At 47.5% G+C, this 20,197-nt stretch overlaps 1 protein-coding gene across 1 annotated transcript in view; it reads left to right on the top strand.

Moving 5' to 3' along the window:
- Window positions 1-15,725, top strand: part of LOC129713811 (voltage-dependent calcium channel gamma-2 subunit) — a 97,518-nt gene extending 81,793 nt beyond the window's left edge. Inside the window, exons 3-4 of the mRNA XM_055663121.1 lie at window positions 821-961; window positions 14,425-15,725. Coding sequence (XP_055519096.1) covers window positions 821-961; window positions 14,425-14,957 — 674 coding nt within the window. The 3' untranslated portion in view covers window positions 14,958-15,725. The remainder of the gene's footprint in view (window positions 1-820; window positions 962-14,424) is intronic.
- Window positions 15,726-20,197: the final 4,472 nt, after the last annotated feature.

The following is a 20,197-nucleotide window of genomic DNA, read 5'->3' as shown; positions in this document are numbered from 1 at the left end:
TATATCATGGCGAGGAGCACAAAGTCAGTGGGTTTATGTAAGAGCGAGTTTACTTAAGTAAGTAAGTAACTTTTATTTATATAGCACTTTTAAATCAAATCACGTTGAAGCCAAAGTGCTTTACAGAGAAGAAATAAAGAAATTAAGAAGAAATTAAGTCGCCTATTACTTAAGGGCCTGTCCCACCAGCATGCGGCTCCATGCGGCAAGCGCGACCTAACGTGGTCGCTTGAGCCGTACGGCCTCGCGGGGCCGGTCCCATTCGATCGCCGGTGCCGTATGGAGTTGTGCGGAGCTGGTCCCGACATCGCGCGGGGCTCCGAAAAACTGACACTGTTCAAAAATTCCGCGCGGCAATGGCCTGCCGGCCCGCAGCCGCATTGAGGCCGTACGCACCGCCTCGACGGGCATACGCACGGTCTCGACGCCGTACGCAGCGTCTTGACGGCGTACGCCTAACGCGAACTTCCCGCGGACTTCGCTCGTACTTCACGTCAACTCGTACGGGATCACTCGACCTCCGCGCGGCCCCCGCTTCCGGTTTGCTCGCGCCTGCCGCATGCAGTCGCATGCTCGTGGGACAGGCCCTTTAAGACGGGGAGTGGCCGTATGTGTTTCCTTTCTGCTATTTTCCATATCGTCATCCCTTCCCCATTGTTCTAACCGTGTGTTGCGTTCCTTCCTGATCTTCTGCCCAGACCTCTCACTCCCGGCCTGAAGCTGCTCTCCATCGCTCTCTCGCTCTCGCTCTTCTCTTCGCCCCCCCCCCCCCCCCCCCCCCCCCCCCCCCCTGTCTCAACGCTGCCTTTTACCACCACAGGTGCTGTGCGAGCATCAAGCATCTTCCCCATCCTCAGCGTCATCCTGCTCTTCATGGGAGGACTCTGCATCGCCGCCAGTGAGTTCTACAAAACCCGACACAACATCATTCTCAGCGCCGGCATCTTCTTCGTCTCTGCAGGTGAGAGATCTTCCCCGTCATGCGTCCGTGCCCATGGCCACGGCATCTCTTGTGGTCTGGTCAGAAACATAGACAACAGGAAGTTTGGTGATGGTCTGGCTCCCTGACGTTGGGTTTGTTCCTGTTTCATATTGAATGTGTTCATCACATCAGTTTGTCTGTGTGGGTGTGTGTGTGTGTACCTGAGTGTGTGTGAGTGTGTGTGTGTGTGTACCTGAGTGTGTGTGAGTGCGCACTTGGGTGTATGTGTATCTGTGTGCGTGTGAGTGTATAGCTATTTTTGTGTGTGTGTTTGACTGTTTGCTGTGTATGAGTGTGTATATGTGTGTTTGTGTGCGTATGTCTGTGTGTCTGAGGATGTGTCTGTGCATGTGTGTGTATGTGTATGTGTGCGTGCGTGTGTGTGTGTGTGTGTGTGTGGTTGTGCGTGTGCGCGTGTGTGTGTGTGTGTGTGTGTGTATGTGTGTGTGTGTGTGCGTGTATGTGTGTGTGTGTGTGTGTGCATGTGTGTGTGCATGTGTGTGCATGCGCCTGCGTGCGTGTGTGTGCACGCGTGTGTGTGTGTGCGTTTGCACGTGTGTGTGTGTGTGTGTGTGTGCACGTGTGTGTGTGCGTGCGTGTGTGTTTGTGTGCACTTGTGTAAATGCATGAAAACATGTGCTTCTGGCTATTTATTTTCGTTCATATATGCTGATTTTTGCATGTGTGTGTACGTGTTCAGTGCATGTATTTTCTGTTCACCAATGTGCATGTGCACAAATATACACAAACATATGTATGTATTGGTTATACACATGCACATATATGTTTGCAAACCTGTTCGCATATTTACATATCCGTGCCTATGTATGTATGTGTGTATACACCTGTGAACATGTTTTTGTGTATATTCACTTGTTGGTTACATGCATGTTCACACATATGTGTGTGCATCTGCAAGTGTATATGGCTGTGTGGGTATGAAAGTGTGTGCCTGTGTATGCACCTCCACACACATTATATCTGTACGCATAAGTAAGTTTGTAAGTGCCTATTGAGATACACACACATGCATATACACACACGTATGCATCTGCATGCGTGAATGTATGTATGCGAATATGTGTGTGATGTGCCCATGCATCTGTCAATAGACACAAAGTGCTGGAGTAGCTCAGCGGGGCAGGCAACATCTCTGGAGAGAAGGAATGTGTCTCCATTCTGATGCATATGTATGTGTGTGTGTGTACGCAGCATGAGTGTGCACACACGGGTGTTCCTATGTGTACGCACGTGTGCCTAAGCCAGTTGTCTTTGAAGAGTTCAAAGCAGGAAGTGTGCTGTACAGGGCGAGTGGAATGATCTTTCAATGTGAGTGTGTTATTGTCGATATGTCAATGTTTCAGTGAAACACCAATGCTCAGACATGTCACGTGTGCCAGATGTAACAGATAGTGTGAGAAAGAACTGCAGATGCTGGATAAAATCGAAGGTAGACACAAAATGCTGGAGTAACTCAGCGAGCGAGGCAGCATCTATGGAGAGAAGGAATGGGTGACGTTTGGGGTCTCAACACATTCATTCTCTCCATAGATGCTGCCTCGCCCGCTGACTTACTCCAGCATTTTTTGTCTACCTTCATCCTAGACTGGGTAATGTGGAATGAGGAAGGATTGGTTAGCGGTCTTGTTGGGCAAGGCCCCTTGGGCAACAGTGACCACAATATGGTGCAATTCTGCATTAGGATGGAGAGTGACACGGTTAATTCAGAGGCAGTGGAGGACAAAGTATGGCTGCAGAAACGTAATTTCGTTTGGACTTCAAGGGGTCCAAATGACAAATAAATTGAATCTTGAATCTTGAATCGTGAATCTTGAATTAGGGCTAAAGGAATCAAATGATATGGGGAGAAAGCAGGAACGATCTCCCGGTTGCTAAAAATTTAAACTTCCCTTCCCATTCCCACACTAACCTTTCTGTCCTGGGCCTCCTCCACTGTCAGAGTGAGGCCCAGCGCAAATTGGAGGAACAGCATCTCATATTTAACTTGGGTAGTTTACACCCCTGTGGTATGAATATTGATTTCTCAAACTTCACGTAACCCTTGCATTCCCTCTCTCTCTGCCCCTCTCCCACCCTCGTCATCCTGCTAGTTTCATTGTTCTGATTCGTTCACTTTCACCTCTTCCTCAGCCAACAATGGACCATTGTGGGCTCCACCTCTCCTTGGTCATCGGTGCTGGCTTTGATTTGGTCTATGTACCTTTTCATACCTCTAGTTTCCCTCTCCCCTGACTCTCAGTCTGAGGAAGGGTCTCGACCCGAAACCTCACCTATTCCTTTTCTCCACAGATGCCGCCCGACCCACTGAGTTACCCCGACATTTTTTGTGCCCCTCTTGGTAGTAGGTGCACTGAGACGTTTGCCAGAATTGGCACCATTTTCGAGTCCCGGTTGTTATAGGTGCAGAGTTCTTAACCTGACCATGAAGGCCCGTTGCCATGGCAGCTTTGCAGGGTGGGCAGGGCCTGGCACTTCCCTGCCACTGCAGACCCGAGACGGTACCAGAGAGCGAATTTACCAAAAAATGGGTGAAAAAAAACTGACAGTGAAACGCTTCAGCTCTGAGCGAAGAGAGATCCTGGCACTGGGTGTGATTGCGCATAATTCTGAGCTGACATTTTACATTGCTACAGCTCGAGTACCTCATGTGTGGAGAATACACAACGAAGCACTGATTGATAATTTGCTGCATTAACAACTCCCATCTCCTGTGAGCGGTGACGTTCACTGGCAAAATGAAGAGGGAATTGTTTTTTTTCACCCATTCACCGGATGTGGGCATTCCTTAATTCAAAGCGCAGCACTAATTGCCCCTTTGAGGAGGTGGAGGGGTGCCGCCCCATTGAACTAGTGCTGTTCTGGTGGTGAAGGTGTCTCAGAGACTTAAAGCTTACGAAACTGGCTGGTAGAGCTCAGTCACGGCCCTGTCGAATATGTTATAGAGAGAGTCATAGAGTCAAACAGTGTGGAAACAGGCCCTTAGGCCCAACTTGCCCGCAACATGTCCCCAGCTACACTAGTCCCACCTGCCCGCGTTTGGTCCATATCCCTCCAAACCTGTCCTATCCACATACCTGTCTAACAGTTTTCTTAAATTTTGGGATAGTCCTCACCAACTCTGGCAGATCGTTCCATACACATTCTGTGACAAAGTTACTCCTCAATTTCCTATTAGATCTTTTCCTCGTCACCTTAAACCTATGGTTCTTCAAACAGGCAATCCGCAGGAACCTTCTTCATCCTGTCAATTCTTCCTGAATTGTGAGAGGCTCTTGTCCGTTTAAGCATCGTGGTTAAATCTCCCCTCAAACAGTGTTCCAAACAAAATGACACCCGTATTTCCTCATATCAGCATTTCTCTGGCCCTGCACGATCTCCTCAGCACACTCCCTGTCTTTACATTGGACTTTAGAGATGCAGCGTTGAAACAGGCTCTTCGGCCCACCGAACCCGCGCCGACCAGCGATCACCCCGTATGCTAGCACTACCCGGCACACTAGGGCCCATTTACAATTTCTCAAAGCCAATTAACCTACAAACCTGTACGTCTTTGGAGTGTGCAGTCAGCATCTGTAGTCAGGGTCAAACATGGGTCTCTGTGGCACCGTCAGACAGCATTTCTACCACTGCTCCAGCGTGCCATCTTCTTTATTCAAGAGTACACACTTACATACTTACGCTTACTATACTTAATCAATACAAGAGGTGAAATGTTATATTAAATATGTATTGGATGTTGGTGAGACTACACCTGAATATTGAGCCTGCAGATAAACGCATATCGCTGGAGTAACTCAGCGGGACAGGCAGCATCTCCGGAGTGAAGGAATGGGTGGAGAAGGGTCTCGACCCAAAACGTCACCCCTTCCTTCTCTCCAGAGATGCTACCTATCCCGCTGTGTCACTCCAGCATTTTGTGTCTGTCTTCGGTTTAAACCAGCATCTGCAGTTCATTCCTGCACATATTGAGAGTGAGCAGTTGCGGTTGGCATACTATAGGAAGGATGTGAACAATTCCCCTGTCCCACTTAGGAAACCTGAACGGAAACCTCTGGAGACTTTGCGCCCCACCCAAGGTTTCCGTGCGGTTCCCGGAGGTTGCAGGTGGTTGCCGGAGGTTGCCGGAGGTGGAAGCAGGTAGGGAGACTGACAAAAACCTCCGGGAACCGCACGGAAACCTTGGGTGGGGCGCAAAGTCTCCAGAGGTTTCCCGTTCAGGTTTCCTAAGTGGGACAGGGGCATAAGGTTGAGAGGGTGCTGGAAATGTTGGCAATTATGTTGCCAGGAGTGGAGGGCTTGTTATAAGGAGAGGCTAGATAAAGTTCAACTGTTGTCCCTCCAGCAAAGGAGATCGGGGGAATGACCTTACTGAGGTTCGTAAAATCATGAAGGGTCTAGATAAGGTGGATGGCCAAAGTTTCTCCAGGATAGGGGAGCTAAAACTAGAGTGCATAGATTTATGGAGAGAGGAGAACAATTTAACCCTGGGGAAAAGATGTTGACTGCCCACCCTATTTATCCCTCACAGAATATGGGGAGAATACGTGTTCGGCACGGACTAGAAGGGTCGAGGTGGGCTGTTTCCGTGCTGTAATGGTTATATGGTTATATGGTAAATATTATAAACTTCTCTCCTCATCAGCCTCCGATGCTGCAACCAGTCCTAATAGCTAATGCCCTGTAATCCATGCAGCATCCAGGCAAGCATCTTCTACACTCTCTCCAAAGACCCCATTGGCTATGATTCACAATTATTTCAGGAAATAGTCAGTAAAACATATTAACATTTAATTCAAACATTTAAACATAAAACCGAAGGGTTTCGGCCCGAAACGTCGTCTATTTCCTTCGCTCCATAGAGGCTGCCTCACCCGCTGAGTTTCTCCAGCATTTCTGTCTACCTTCAATTTTCCAGCATCTGCAGTTCCTTCTTAAACATTTCATCTACTCCACTGCGAAATCTCCTCAAGGAGTGTCTACTTTGAAGAAGTTCTCTTCCTCCCTCTGAAGATAGTTTAACAATCTCCTCTCTCACTGCCCCCCCCCCCCCCCCCCCCCCCCCCCCCCCCCCCCCTTCCCCCTCCCTCCAACTCTATGACCACATCCTAACCCAGACCCGGTACCACAGCAACATTTGCAAGAAGGATTTCGGCCCGAAATGCTGCCTATTTCCTTCGCTCCACAGATGCTGCCTCACCCGCTGAGTTTCTCCAGCATTTTTGTCTACCTTTAACTGTTAATTCTTCCACTTTCCCATGAATGCAGCACTAGAAATTTGGGGAGGATAGGCAGGCCATCAAGCATATCAAGTCAAGTCAAGTCAAAGTCAAGTCAAGTTTATTCGTCACATACACATACGAGATGTGCAGTGAAACGAAAAGTGGCAATGCTCGCGGACTTTGTGCAAAAGACAAACAAACAAACAAACAAACAAACTACAAACAGAATGGAACAGAATCACATATTCTTTTACATATTAAATATTGTGGGCGGAAGGAAAAAGGGAAAAAAACAGCAATTTTTTAAAAAGCAGTAGAGTGGTTCAGTAAAGTTAGTCCCTGGTGAGATAGGAGTTTGGGCCTCTGGGAAGAAACTCTTTCTCAACCTCTCCGTTCTCACAGCATGGCAACGGAGGTGTTTGCCTGACCGTAGCAGCTGGAACAGTCCGTTGCTGGGATGGAAGGGGTCTCCCATGATCTTATTGGCTCTGGAATTGCACCTCCTGATGTATAGTTCCTGCAGGGAACGAGGGGCGAGTGAAGTTCCCATAGTGCGTTCGGCTGAACGCACTACTATCTGCAGAGCATATTGATCTTTGGTTGTGGGCATTGGAGATTTGAGGACTCCTTAATGGCAAAAATAGATACAACATACTGGAGCAGGCAGCATGGGTCAGGCAGCATCTCTGGAGAGAAGGACCAGGTGATGTTTCCGGGTCAGAACCCTTCTTCAGACTTTCAGAGAAGCCACCCAGTACAAAACGTTGAACACCGTTTTAAATCGTGAGGCAGCGCTGGGCTGATCGAGCATGTGATACCATTTGGCAACCCTCTTTTTAATCAGGTTAGCTTTGTCCTTTACAAGGTCCATTCATGACCCTTGGGGATTTAAAAAGAATTAACATCTAAAAACTAGTCTGACTTGCCAGTTTCGAGAATTGCAACATACATCTCAACATCAGAAGAGATTTGGATGGAATGCAGCAATAACTTTTCAAAACTTCACCAGGCAAAACAGGATACGTTTACAGAAACGTATAAAATTATAAAAGGACTGGACAAGCTGGATGCAGGGAAAATGTTCCCAATGTTGGGTGAATCCAGAACCGGGGGCAACACAGTCTAAGAATAAAGGGGAGGCCATTTAAAACTGTGATGAGAAAAACCTTTTTCACCCAGAGAGTTGTGAATTTGTGGAATTCTCTGCCACAGAGGGCAGTGGATGACAAATCAATGGATGGATTTAAGAGAGAGTTAGATAGAGCTCGAGGGGGATAGCGGAACCAAGGGATATGGGGAGAAGGCAGGCACGGGTTATTGATTGTGGATGATCAGCCATGATCACAATGAATGGCGGTGCAGGCTCGAAGGGCCAAATGGCCTCCACCTGCACCTATTTTCTATGTTTCTATGTTTCTATACTGACCCACATGTACGGAGATTGGATCAGGTGGGCAGCAATATGTTCAACCTTGGAGATTTGAAGGAAAGAGAGCCAGAGAGATTTAAGAAGGAAGTTCCAGAGATCGTTTAGTTTAGTTTATTATTGTCATCTTAAACAGTTTAAGCAGCTTTTAGTTTGGTGATACACCATAGACACCAGCAGTTTAGTTTACTAGTCGTATGCATATTGACTTCCCTAACTTCAAATAACCCCGGCATTCCCTCTCTCTTTCTGTCCCTCCCCCATCAAAGTTGCACCAGCTTCTCGTTCTCACCCAACAAACTCGAGGGTGCTGTCTGTACAGAGTTTGTACATTGTACCCGTGACCACCTGGGTTTTCTCCAGGTGCTCCTGGTTTCCTCCCACACTCCGATGATGTACAGATTTGCAGGTTAATTGGCTTCGGTAAAATTGCAAAAATTGTATCTGTTGATGTAGGATAGTGTTAGGGTCCCGACCTGAAACATCGCCCATCAATGTTTTCCAGTGATGCTGCCTGACCCGCTGAGTTACTAATGTATTTTGTGTCTCCGTCTGGTTCCTGGATTGTGTTAGGGTGATCGCTGGTCGGTGCGGACTCAGTGGGCCGATGGGCCTGTTCCCATGCTGTATCTTTGAAGCCTAAAGCAAAGTCTAAAGCCCCTGTCCCACTTACATGTCCTTGGCACGCTAATTCCGCGCCCTCTGGTCGCGTTGAGGCGCGACGGTCCCGCCAAGGTCGCACGCGACTACATGCGTCCGCACAGCTGTTTGAAGACAGACACAAAATGCAGGAGTAACTCAGCGGGACCGGCAGCATCTCTGGAGAGAAGGAATGGGTGACCTTTCGTGTCGAGACTCTTCTTCAGTCTGAAAGAAGGGTCTTGACCCGAAATGTCACCCATCGCTTCTCTCCAGAGTTGCTGCCGGTCCCGCTGAGTTACTCCTGCATTTGGTGTCTATCTTCAATTTTCTCGGCCCCGCTCTGGGAGTAGGAGTGGGGGCGGATCCAGACCGCAACGGACGTTAGCCCCAGGCCGAGTTCGACGATCATTTGCCTGCTTCTGCTGTCCCACTTTGGCCGTCAGTTACGCCACAGGCCGTTGGCGCGCGAAGATTTTGTTCGCTACAAAAATGAGCGATGCCGCACACAACTACATATCCCTCCGCGCTTCTCAGTGGGACCGGCCCCGCGCGGCCACACGATGCCCGTACACCTCAACGCGACCACGAGGTCGCGTAATTTGCGTGCCAAGGACACGTAAGTGGGACAGGCCCTTGATGCTCAGGCAATCCCTTTAACGATCAGCATTACTAGGAAGAACCCAGCACTCTGTATGACTAATGGTTTACTATGGCAGAGACATGAATCATTTAAACTTACTTTACTCATCAATAAATCACTAGCTCATGCAAGGATAATATGTGTTTAACAGCAACTCTTAATCCATCAGCGATTGATGCTGGAGTTACTGACGTGTAAATAGGAGTCGGGTTAAGTCAGGACTATTGAAACCTGGAGTCACCCTATGCATCTTACAGTAAGCACTCAAAGTCACTCATTTCGTTGTTGAACTGTGCTCGCTGGAGTTTACAAGGATGGGGGGGTGGGGGGGAGGGGAACCTCATTGAAACTTGCCGAATAGTGAAAGGCTTGGACAGGGTGGATGTGGAGAGGATGTTTCCACTAGTGGGAGAGTCTAGGACCAGAGGCCATAGCCTCAGGATTTCAGTCCGTTCCTTTAGGAAGGAGATGAGGAGGAATTTATTTAGTCAGAGGGTGGGATTCATTGCCACAGAGGGCTATGGAGGCCAAGTCAATGGATATTTTTTAAGGCAGAGGTAGATAGATTCTTGATCAGGACATGTGTCAGGGGTTATGGGGAGAAGGCAGGAGTTAGGAGGGAGAGATAGATCAGCCATGATTGAATGTCATGATGATAGGAGTTCCTCAAGAAGGTGGCACGGTGGCGCAGCGGTAGAGTTACCGCCTCACAGTGCTAGAGACCCCGGTTCGATCCTGACTACGGGTGCTGCCTGTACGTAGTTTGTACGTTCTCTCTGTGAGCACGTGGGTTTTCTCCGGGTGCTCCGGTTTTCTCCCACACTTCAAAGACGTACAGGTATGTAGGTTAATTGGCCTCGGTAAAAAATAGTACAGTGTCCCTAGTGTGTAGGATAGAGCTAGTGTACGGGGTGACTGCTGGTCGATGCGGGCTCGGTGGTATTAATATCACACTGCGTCTCTAAAGCGATCAGTGTTTGCAAACTTTTCCTTAGTGTTCAGTTATCTGGAGTGCATGGAGTTTTGCATGGAATATGTCAAAATTAACATGATCAATACCAAGTGACAGCATTTACTACATAAAATGTATCTAGTTATAGGGAATGTATCAGTTGTTATGGGGGATGGATATTAAAAGCTGGTGAGAGATAGGTGATGTTTCGGGTTGAGACCTTCCTCCAGACTGTGAGTGGAAAGGAGAGGAAAATGAGAAATATGAAAAGGTACATAGACCAAATGAATGAACGAAAAGAAATGCGAAAGGACAAATCAAAGCCAGCAACGGAGCTCAAGGAACGGTGGAGCCCACAATGCTCCATTGTTGGCTGTGGGGGAGGTGATGACGCGTGAAACTCAGCAGGACGGCAGTGGAACTCGGGCGACGATTAGGGTGGGGGGGAGGGGAGGGAGGGGGATCGGGGGGGGGGGTGGGTGCAGGGGTTACTTGAGGTTAGAGAAATCACTCTTCACACCGCTGGGCTGTAAACTGCCCGGGCAAAATATGAGGTGCTGTTCCTCCAATTGGCGTTTGGTCTCATTCTGTGGAGTCTGTCTGGGAAGTCCAGAACCAGGGGCCACAGTTTAAGAATAAGGGGTAGGCCATTTAGAACAGTGACCAGGAAACACTTTTTCTTACATAGAGTTGTGAGTCTGCGGGATTCTCTGCCTCAGAGGGCGTTGGAGGCAGGTTCTCTGGATGCTTTCAAGAGAGAGCTAGATAGGGCTCTTAAAAATAGTGGAGTCAGGGGATGAAGGCAGGAACGGGGTACTGATTGGGGATGATCAGCCATGATCACATTGAATGGCGGTGCAGACTCGAAGGGCCGAATGGCCTACACCTGCACCTATTGTCTAGTGTCTATTGTACATGGGAGCTTTGAGGAAGGTTTATTTACTTGCAGCATGTCTTTGGAGGATTGTGTCACCATTCTCACTGGGTCTCGGTCAGAATCTAATGAGCGTTCCGGGAAATGTGCCTGTATTTAAAGACGTTCCTCATCACAGTGTCTCGGCATTTCAATGCTCAGCAAGGTGTGTGTGTGTGTTTAAAGAGTCTCCCGGAGGTGTTATGCTCTGTACCGGGGGATGCAAGAGAGCATGTCAGCATTTGTAGTATCCACTGCGAGTGTGTCACTGCTTACAGGGGTCCCTGAGGTGACTCATTCAGACATTTGACAATATATTCTGGGTGCCTACTAAATATTTTTCACAGGGGTGGCGGGGAGTGTGTTTACACAGAGGTCCCTGAGGAGAGTGTGGCAGTATTTACAGCTGGTCTCTGGGCATGTGTCAGTGTTCATTAGGGGATCACTTTGAGCCTGCAGGGGCCACTGGGAAGGTGTTAGTGTTGACGTGAGTCAGTCTTCCCAAGATTTCTGTCAAAGTGTGGCAGAGTTTGCAGGTGACCCAGGAGAGGTTCCAGGGAGCTTTTACAAGAGTCTATTACAAGAGTCTCAGAGTGCGTCATGGGATTTCTCGGGGAATATGTTGCCCTTAGCAGTCGATCTTTAGGACTGTATTTACAGTCTGGGAGTGTGTCAGTACTACAGGGTATGTATCAGAAGGTCATAAGGAATAGGGGTAGAAATAGGCCATTCGGCCCATCAAGTCTATTCCGCCATTCAATCATGGCTGATCTAACTCTTCCTCCTAACCCCATTCTCCTGCCTTCTCCCCATAACCTCTGACACCTGTACCAATCAAAAATCTATCTATCTCTGCCTTACAAATATCCATTGACAACCTCCACAGCCGTCTGTGGCAAAAATTCTGCAGATTCACCACCTTCCGACGAAAGAAATTCCTCCTCATCTCCTTCCTAAAATAACGTCCTTTAAGTTTGAGGCTGTGGCCTCTGGTCCTAGACTCTCACACTAGTGGAAAGATCCTCTCCACATCCACTCTATCCAAGCCTTTTACTATTCTGTATTGCAGGGGATACCTGGGATGTCTCAGGCAGGGGGTTTCTTTAGAGGTACAGCATGAAAACAGGCCCTTCAATCCATTGAGTCCACGTCGACTAGCGATTACCCCGTACACTAACACTATCTTACACACTGGGGAGGGACTATTTGTCATTTTTACCAAAGCCAATTGACCTACAAACCTGCACATCTTTGGAGTGTGGGAGAAAACCAGGGCACCCGGAGAAAACCCACACGGTCACAGAGTGAACGTACAAACTCCATACAGACAGTGGCCATAGTCACGATCGAACCCGGGTCTCTGGCGCTGTGAGGCAGCAACTCTACCGCTGCGCCACCGTTTAGTTCAGTTAAGTTTAATTAAGTTTTGTTTAATTTTACCAAGTTTAGTTTAGTTTAGATACAAAATGCTGCAGTAACTCAGCGGGTCACACAGCTTCTCTGGAGAAAAGGAATAGGTGACATTTCGGGTCGAAACTTTTCTTCAGACTGAGGATTTAATTTAGTTTAGTTTAGATCATTGTCACATGCATCTAGATACATTGAAAAGCTTTTGCTGCATGCCATCCAGTCAGCAGAAAGACTATACATGATTACAATCGAATCGAGCTCAGCGCACAGATAGATAGATGATAAAGGGAATAATATTTAGTGCAAGATAAAGTCCAGTAAAATCCAATTAAAGATAGTCCAAGGGTCTCCAATGATGTAGATGGTAGCTCAGGATTGCTCTCAGTTGGTGATAGGATGGTTCAGTTGCCTGATAACAGCTGGGAAGAAACTGGTCCTCAATCTGGAGGTGTGCGTTCGTTTTCACACTGCTGTACCTCTTGCCCGATGGGAGAGGGGAGAAGAGGGAGTGACTGAGCTGAGACTGGTCCTTGATTATGCTGCTGGCCTTGCCGAGGCAGCGTGAATTGTAGATCGATTCAATGGAAGGGAGGTTGGTTTGTGTGATGAAGTGTGTGTCAGTGTTTATTGGGGCCCGTTGGTGCTGTACTGTGTTACCTGTTACAGTGGAAATACATGGGTCTCTGAAAGTGTCACTGTCTATGTGTGGGGACTGCAGTGTGTGTGCATGTGTGTGTCTGTGTGTGTGTGTATTTACGTGTATGTATCTGTATATATATGTGTGTGTCTATGTGTATGTGTGTATGTATGTGTGTGTGTGTGTGTGTGTATGCGTATGTGCATGTGCATATGTGTATGTATATGTCTGTGTGTGTGTGTATATATGTGTGTGTGTGTGCGTGTGTGTGTGTGTGTGTATGTGTATGTGTGTGTGTGTGTGTGTGTGTGTGTGTGTGTGTGTGTGTGTGTGTGTATGTGTATGTGTGTGTGTGTGTGTGTGTGTGTATGTGTGTGTATGTGTGTGCGCGTGTGTGTGTGTGCGCGTGTGTGTGTGTGCGCGCATGTGTCTGGCCGTGTCTGTGTGTGTCTGTATGTGGCCGTGTCTGTGTGTGTGTGTGTATGTGTATGTGTTTGTGTGTGTATGTGTGCGTGTATGTGTGCGTGTATGTGTGCGTGCGTGCGTGTGTGTGTGTGTGTGCGTGTGTATGTGCGTGTGCATGGGTGTGTGTGTGTGTATGCGTATGTGCATGTGCATATGTGTATGTATATGTCTGTGTGTGTGTGTGTATATATGGACCGAAGGGGCTTTTCCACACTCTCTCTCTCAACTAAACTAAAGGCAGTCCATAGTTAGTGCCGGTTATTGTTGTGTAATATTCAAGAGCCTGATGGTTGTTGGGAAGAAGGTATTGTTGAACATGGCAGTCACGGTCTTTAGACTCCTAGACCTTCTTCCTGATGTTAGTTGTGAAATGAGTGTGGCCAGGATGGTGATCTGTGATGATACTGGCTGCCTTTTTGAGGCAGTGCTTCTGATAGACCCCCTTGGATGGTGGGGAGGTCAGTACCTGTGATAGGCCAGGCAGTGTCCATCACTCTCTGGAATCTCCTGTGTAGCCATCAGAGCGGGATAGGATTGGCTACGTGAGCAAACGAGCAAAAAGGGAGGCCATTCAGCCCATCTTGGGAAGAACTTTCCATCCGACTTGGGTGAGGCTGCATTTGGAGTATAGCATTCATTTCTCGTCACCCCATTACAGAAAGGATATGGAGGCTTGGGAGAGGATGCAAGGGAGGCTCACCAGAATGTTACCCAGATTCAGGGGCGGAAATCCCGGGGGGGCCAGTGGGGACACGTCCCCCCCATGTTTTGAGAGGTGGGGGACATCCCCACTAAGTTTTTGTGATCCCGATTTTAAAATCTCCGTTTTTAGCGCTGGGTTGAGCCTCCGAAGCCTAGCGCGTGCGTGTGTGTGTGAGTGTACGCATACGCGCGTGGCCCCAAAAAAATTGTGTCCCCCGTCCCCTCCATGTTTTGATAGCGAGTTCCGCCCTTGTACCCCGTAACATATCGTATCGTATTATATCGAATCGTATGGTATCGTATGGTATTGTATCGAATTTTATGGTTTGGCGAAGCGACCTGTATTTCTCTTAGCGTGAATGTCAATAACTACTGTTTCTGCCCCCTCTTTATATCTTCCCGTCTCCTGCCGCAGGGTTGAGTAACATCATCGGAATCATCGTGTACATATCAGCCAACTCGGGAGATCCGGCAAAGAGCGACTCCAAAAAGAACAGTTACTCGTACGGGTGGTCTTTTTACTTTGGAGCGCTCTCCTTCATTATCGCCGAGATGGTGGGCGTGCTCGCCGTTCACATGTTCATTGACAGACACAAACAGATCAGGGCAGGGACGAGATCCACGGACTACCTGCAGTCCTCCGCCATCACCCGGATCCCCAGCTACCGGTACCGCTACAGACGGCGCAGTCGATCGAGCTCCCGCTCCACGGAGCCATCGCATTCCAGAGACCCCTCGCCCGTCGGCCTCAAAGGCTTCAACACGCTGCCGTCGACCGAGATATCCATGTACACCCTCACGAGAGACCCCCTGAAGACCACCACCTCCACTGCCACCTACAACTCTGAGCGGGACCACAATTTCCTACAGGTCCACAACTGCATCCAAAAAGACATTAAGGACTCCTTGCACACCAACACGGTCAACCGAAGAACAACGCCTGTGTGATGAGCTGAACGGCGAGGAAAGGGGAGAGGGAGATGGAGAGAAAGTGAGAGAGAGAGAGAGAGAGAGAGAGAGAGGGCAAAGAGAATTAAAAAAGAGTGGGGGGGGGGGGAATTAATAATTTACAAAAACGGATTAATAAAAATATTAAAAGTTATTGCATGAAAACCCGAATTCCATTGCAAAAAACAATGCAAAAAGTTTGTCAAAAAAAAAAAAGATTTTAAAACCGAAAACGAGGAAAGAGAGAGAGAAACTAGAAACGAGTCGCGCGGAACAAAGAATTTTGGGCCTGAACTCCAGAGAATGGATTGAAAAGAGCGAGAGAGAGGGAGAGAGAGAGCGAGGGGGATGGAGGAGGAGGATTTGTTTTCATTTATTAAATGTTTTCAGTGCTCTTTTATTGTCGAAAATGCTTCCATTCCACCCAACCCACCACCCCACCCCACCTGCCTTATACCTCACCAGGAGTGCTGACTTTGAAACAGGGACATTATCTCCCTTGCTTAAAGGTGAAGAGCTTTAAAGAAGACATTTTTACAAAAACACGGCAATGGCAATTCATTCTTTGCTGTGACACTAGGCGGGGTGAAAGGGAAGACGTTGAAACACGACACCGACGAGGAAACATCCGTTTTTAACTTGCTCAGCCGCTGACTGGATCGAACGCCCATCAAAACGGGAAAGTCAAAGGAAAAAAAAACCAAGATATATATTCTTTTAAAAGACATTCTACAAGAGAGTGACGGAGATGTGGATTTGAGAAACTTGCATGCAATGGATGGGCACCAACTCTCCTCTTCCGATCAAAAGCTCAAATCAAGAATTTCAAACAAAGAATTTTTTTTTAAACTATGAAAAATAACGGATAAAATTTTTTTAATTGAATATTGTACAGAGAGCACGAATTTTCAGTTGAGGGGGAAGGGAAGATAGTGCGAAGAGGGTACAACGTATCTCCAGCCAAATTATAAGGTTTACGTTTTTTTTTAATGCTCGGTAGAACAATTCCAATTTGGGAAGGTTTTTACTTGAAGTGAGTTTGAGAAGACGAGAGGGATGAGGGAGAGTTGGCACCAGTGACCTCTTTAAATCAGGAAAACCTATTGTGTGAGTGTGCTGTGTCATTCCATTCATTTCACGCCAGATTTAAAAAAAAAGAAAAAAAAATTAAAAATGAATAAAATTTACCTAAAAAAAAAGCTTTCATATATTTTTTTTTTCAAAAATGTTGAGGAGGGAAAAAAAAAACATTTTCTAGGGTTTGGACAAAGACAAAAAAACGAAAACCTTTAAATTTAATGTCAGAAAGAGCCTCGATAAGAATGTGGAAGAATTCAAGAGAATTGAAGGATTGATGTCACTCTGAAATAAAAGTATCACTGGAGGAGAATTTTGCAAAATGAAAAAATATATACATACAGTTCTCAGTGAGATGAATCAATTTTGCGGCAAATCTTTAACGAGATTTTAAAAAGTATTTCTTTTGACCAAGAGATTTACCGTGAAAAATAAATAATTAAGGAAACGAGAATGAGACTGCTTAAATTGTAATTTTCAATTCACTTTCTTAGGGAGAAATCAAATCCTTTGATTTATCCCAATTGTTATAATTCTTTTTTTTTTGTTTGCAGACTGTTAAAAACCTGAGACATTCAAATAAAATCTTTTATAAGAACCTTTGTGATTTTTTTTTTTTTAATTAATCCCTATTTTATTCTTAGGAGTCATCCACGTCTCAGGGTGTGAGAGGGCAGGGGTGAGAGGGCAAGGGATGAGAGGGCAAGTGTGGTCCAATCCTTTTGCACCAACTGGCGGAGTTGGTTGGTCATGACCAGTGCCTCGACAATGGCCGGCCAGTTCACTGTTGGGTTAGATAGAATTGTACTTCTGGCAAGGCTTGGATTGTTTCTCATGGTTCCCTTCCTTTTGTACCTTGTAAGGCCAGTCGTTTTTCTATTTAAGTCAGGCATTGACAAAGTTGATACTTTTCACTGCTTTCTCCCCAATGTGGCAGCCATGGGCTCGATGGCCCCCTCTAGAGGACAGGTAAGGGATCACTCTCATTGGGAAGATGGATTTGAGTCCAACACCAGTTCAGATGAAGGCACAGAGTGATGGAGTAACTCAGTGGGTCATGCAGCATCTCTGGGGATCATGGATAGGTGGAGTTTCGGGTCGGGGGCCTCACCACCTCACCGACCCACCTGGTCTCACACCCATTTACCCCCTCCCCCCTGCATTCCTTCCTCTGGCTTCACAATTCACAACTCTTGAATCCTTTTGTCTCCCACTTTCTGTTTATTCATGTCTAGCCTTGGTCCAACCATATATCGAAGAAGGGGTCCGGCCTGAGACGTCACTCATCCTTTTTCTTCAGAGATGCTGCCTGACCCGCTGAGTTACTCCAGCACTTTGTGCCTTTGTTTTTTGTCAACCAGCATCAGCAGTTCTTTGTTTCTACCAGTTCAGTTGAGTAAGAATGGGAAGATCCCTTCCATCGGATGCAGGAGTGAACCATTTCTGTTTGTTTGATGCTCAAATGCCCATTGAAATGGGCAAATGGGGCCTCACTTTGTCAACCTTCTTTCCAGCCAACCCCGTTGCCAGGGCAACGAGCGATGGGCAGTGAGCGCAGGCAATAACCAGCGGCACCTCATCCTGAATAAATCCTTGGTTCTTCCAGCTCTCCATCCTTTCCCTCTGGTCTGTTACTTTCTCCCTTTTATCTTTTTCATTCAATTATTTTTCCTTCCTCAAATCTGATCGTCTCTCATGTTCTGTATTTCCTCCTATTCAATCCTTGAGTCTCGACCCGAAGCATCACCCATTCTCTCTAGAGATGTCGCCTGGCCCGGCGTTTTGTGCCTATCAATGATCTATACCTTGTTCCCCCACTAGTTCCACTGTCCCGCTGATTAATTTTACTGTTTTTACCCCTCGTTGTCACCTTCCCCTCAGTCAAAAAATCAACCATTCTACATTCCCTTGAGCATTGTCTCCTTTGATCTGTTATTTTCACATCTCACATTCTCTATGCTCCCTTCCATATCTCCAGTTTCCCCCTCCCTGTCCTCAGTCTGAAGGTCTCCTCCCGATATGTCACCGATTCCTTCTCTCCAGAGATGCTGCCTGTCCCGCTGAGTTACTCCAGCTTTTTGTGTCTATCTTCCATGCTCTATACCTGCTCCCCCATCACTCCATTCAACTCTCTGCCCTCTGTTGTCATGGCCTCCACTTATTCCCGAGCCTGTGTCCCGTGCCATGGGCTGTATTCTGCATTAAAACATCACACTGTGACTCGTGGCAGTGCACTACGTTTGGGCCCATGTTTTTTAATATAAAGTGTTGCTGATTGTGGGTTTATGTTGCCGTGAAGTTGTTGCTTTGCCTGTGCCTGTGTGCGTGTGTGCGTGCGTGTGTGAGCGTGCATATGTGAGCGTGCGTATGTGTGTGTGTGTGTGTGTGCAAGTGTGTGTACATGTGTGTGTGCATGTGTGTGTGTGCATGTATGTGTGCGTGCGTATGTGTGTGTGCCTGTGTGTGTGTGTGTGTGCGTGTGTGCATGTCTGTGTGTGCGTGCATATGTGTGCGTGCGTATATGTGTGTATGTGTGTGTGTGTGTGTGTGTGTATATTTTTATTCTTGAGAGGAAAATAAATACTGTGTGTGTGAGTCCGTGTGTGTGCGAGTTTGTATGTGTACATGTGTGTGTATGCGTGTGTGTTTCCGTGCATGAGAGGAAGAGACATACCGTATGTGTGCGCGTGCGAGTTTGTATATGTGTGTGTGTGTGCATGTATTTTTGTGCATGGGAGAAAGGGAAGTATGTGTGTGAGTGCGCGGCTTTGTATATGCATGAACAAGACTGAATGTGCATTGGAGACTGGGAGTGAGAGAAAGATTAGTTGTGCGGATGAGTCCACAGCAAGGGTAGTATTGTGTGTGTGTGTGTGTGTGTGTGTGTGTGTGTGTGTGTGTGTGTGTGTGTGTGTGTGTGTGTGTGTGTGTGTGTGTGTGTGTGTGGTGTGTGTGTGTGTGTGTGTGTGTGTGTGTGTGTGTGTGTGTGTGTGTGTGTGTGTGTGTGTGTGTGGCTGTGTGTGTGTGTGTGTGTGTGTGTTGTGTGTGTGTGCACAGATTCGGTGGTATGCACACAGTACTGGAGCGTGCAACATTTCAAACGGCTTGAAGATCTAGTCCAAGACTCCTGACTACCAGTTTTCTGAGATACCAGAGGTGTTTAGTGTTGATTACGGTGCCCCGTGCACAGATTCGGCCCCTCACGCTATGGAGTGAGCACAGTGAAGAACTGGAGGCTGCAGACGCTGGAATCCTGAGCCAAACGGAACCTTGGGTGCTGGAAGAGACTCAGCGGGTCAGGTTTCCTTCTGTGGAGGGAAGATTGCAGCTTGGTGACGTTTCAACGTGGTGGGAAGGGTTGGAAGACGGCCTCCAGCCTATGATCGTTTAGGCCCCTGTCCCACTTAGGAAAACTGAACGGAAACCTCTGGAGACTTTGCGCCCCACCCAAAGTTTCCTTGCGGTTCCAGGAGGTTGCAGGTGGTTGCCGGAGGTTGCAGGCAGGGAACGCCTGGAAGCAGGCACTTTTCTCCTTGGACCTCAAGGCACCACTAGAGGCCTCGAAGGCAGCGATTTACTTTTTTACCATTAAGATAGGAAACGCAGCTGCCAATATTGCAACTCTTTGATCTCCCAAAACAGCAAAAGTGAAGATTGGGCTGAGAATAAGAGAAGAACTCCGCTGCTCTTCGTTGAAGGTTTCTCAACGTTGACCTGAGGCTGGGCCTTGGATGCGATGCATCATCTGAATGACTTCAGCTCCATCCAGCCTCCCTGGGTAGTGCATCGGGAGAACGAGTTACCATTCCCTGGCTTCTGGGGCAACTGGAGTCGTAGAGTCTTACAGTGTGGAAACAGGCCCTTCGGCCCAGCTTGCTCCACCTATATGCTCCTGCCCGGTGCCTCAGGTCAGCGGATCAGCTGCTCCTTGAGGTACCAAGGTCTAAGCGGAGGCTCAGAGGGGATAGAGCCTTTTCTGTTGCTGCCCCGGCACTCTGGAACACCTTGCCGCTGCAGATCAGACAGGCCCCTTCACTGTCCATCTTTAAATCCTCCCTAAAAACTCACTTTTATTCACTGGCTTTCGACACTGGCTGAGACATTGTTCCTGTTTTTAGTGCTTTTAATGTCTTTTAATTTTTACTGTTTTTATAGTCCTGTCG

This window comes from Leucoraja erinacea, chromosome 37, assembly GCF_028641065.1.
Source record: "Leucoraja erinacea ecotype New England chromosome 37, Leri_hhj_1, whole genome shotgun sequence".
Lineage (NCBI taxonomy): Eukaryota > Metazoa > Chordata > Chondrichthyes > Rajiformes > Rajidae > Leucoraja > Leucoraja erinaceus.
This window is presented reverse-complemented; position numbering and strand designations above follow the sequence as displayed.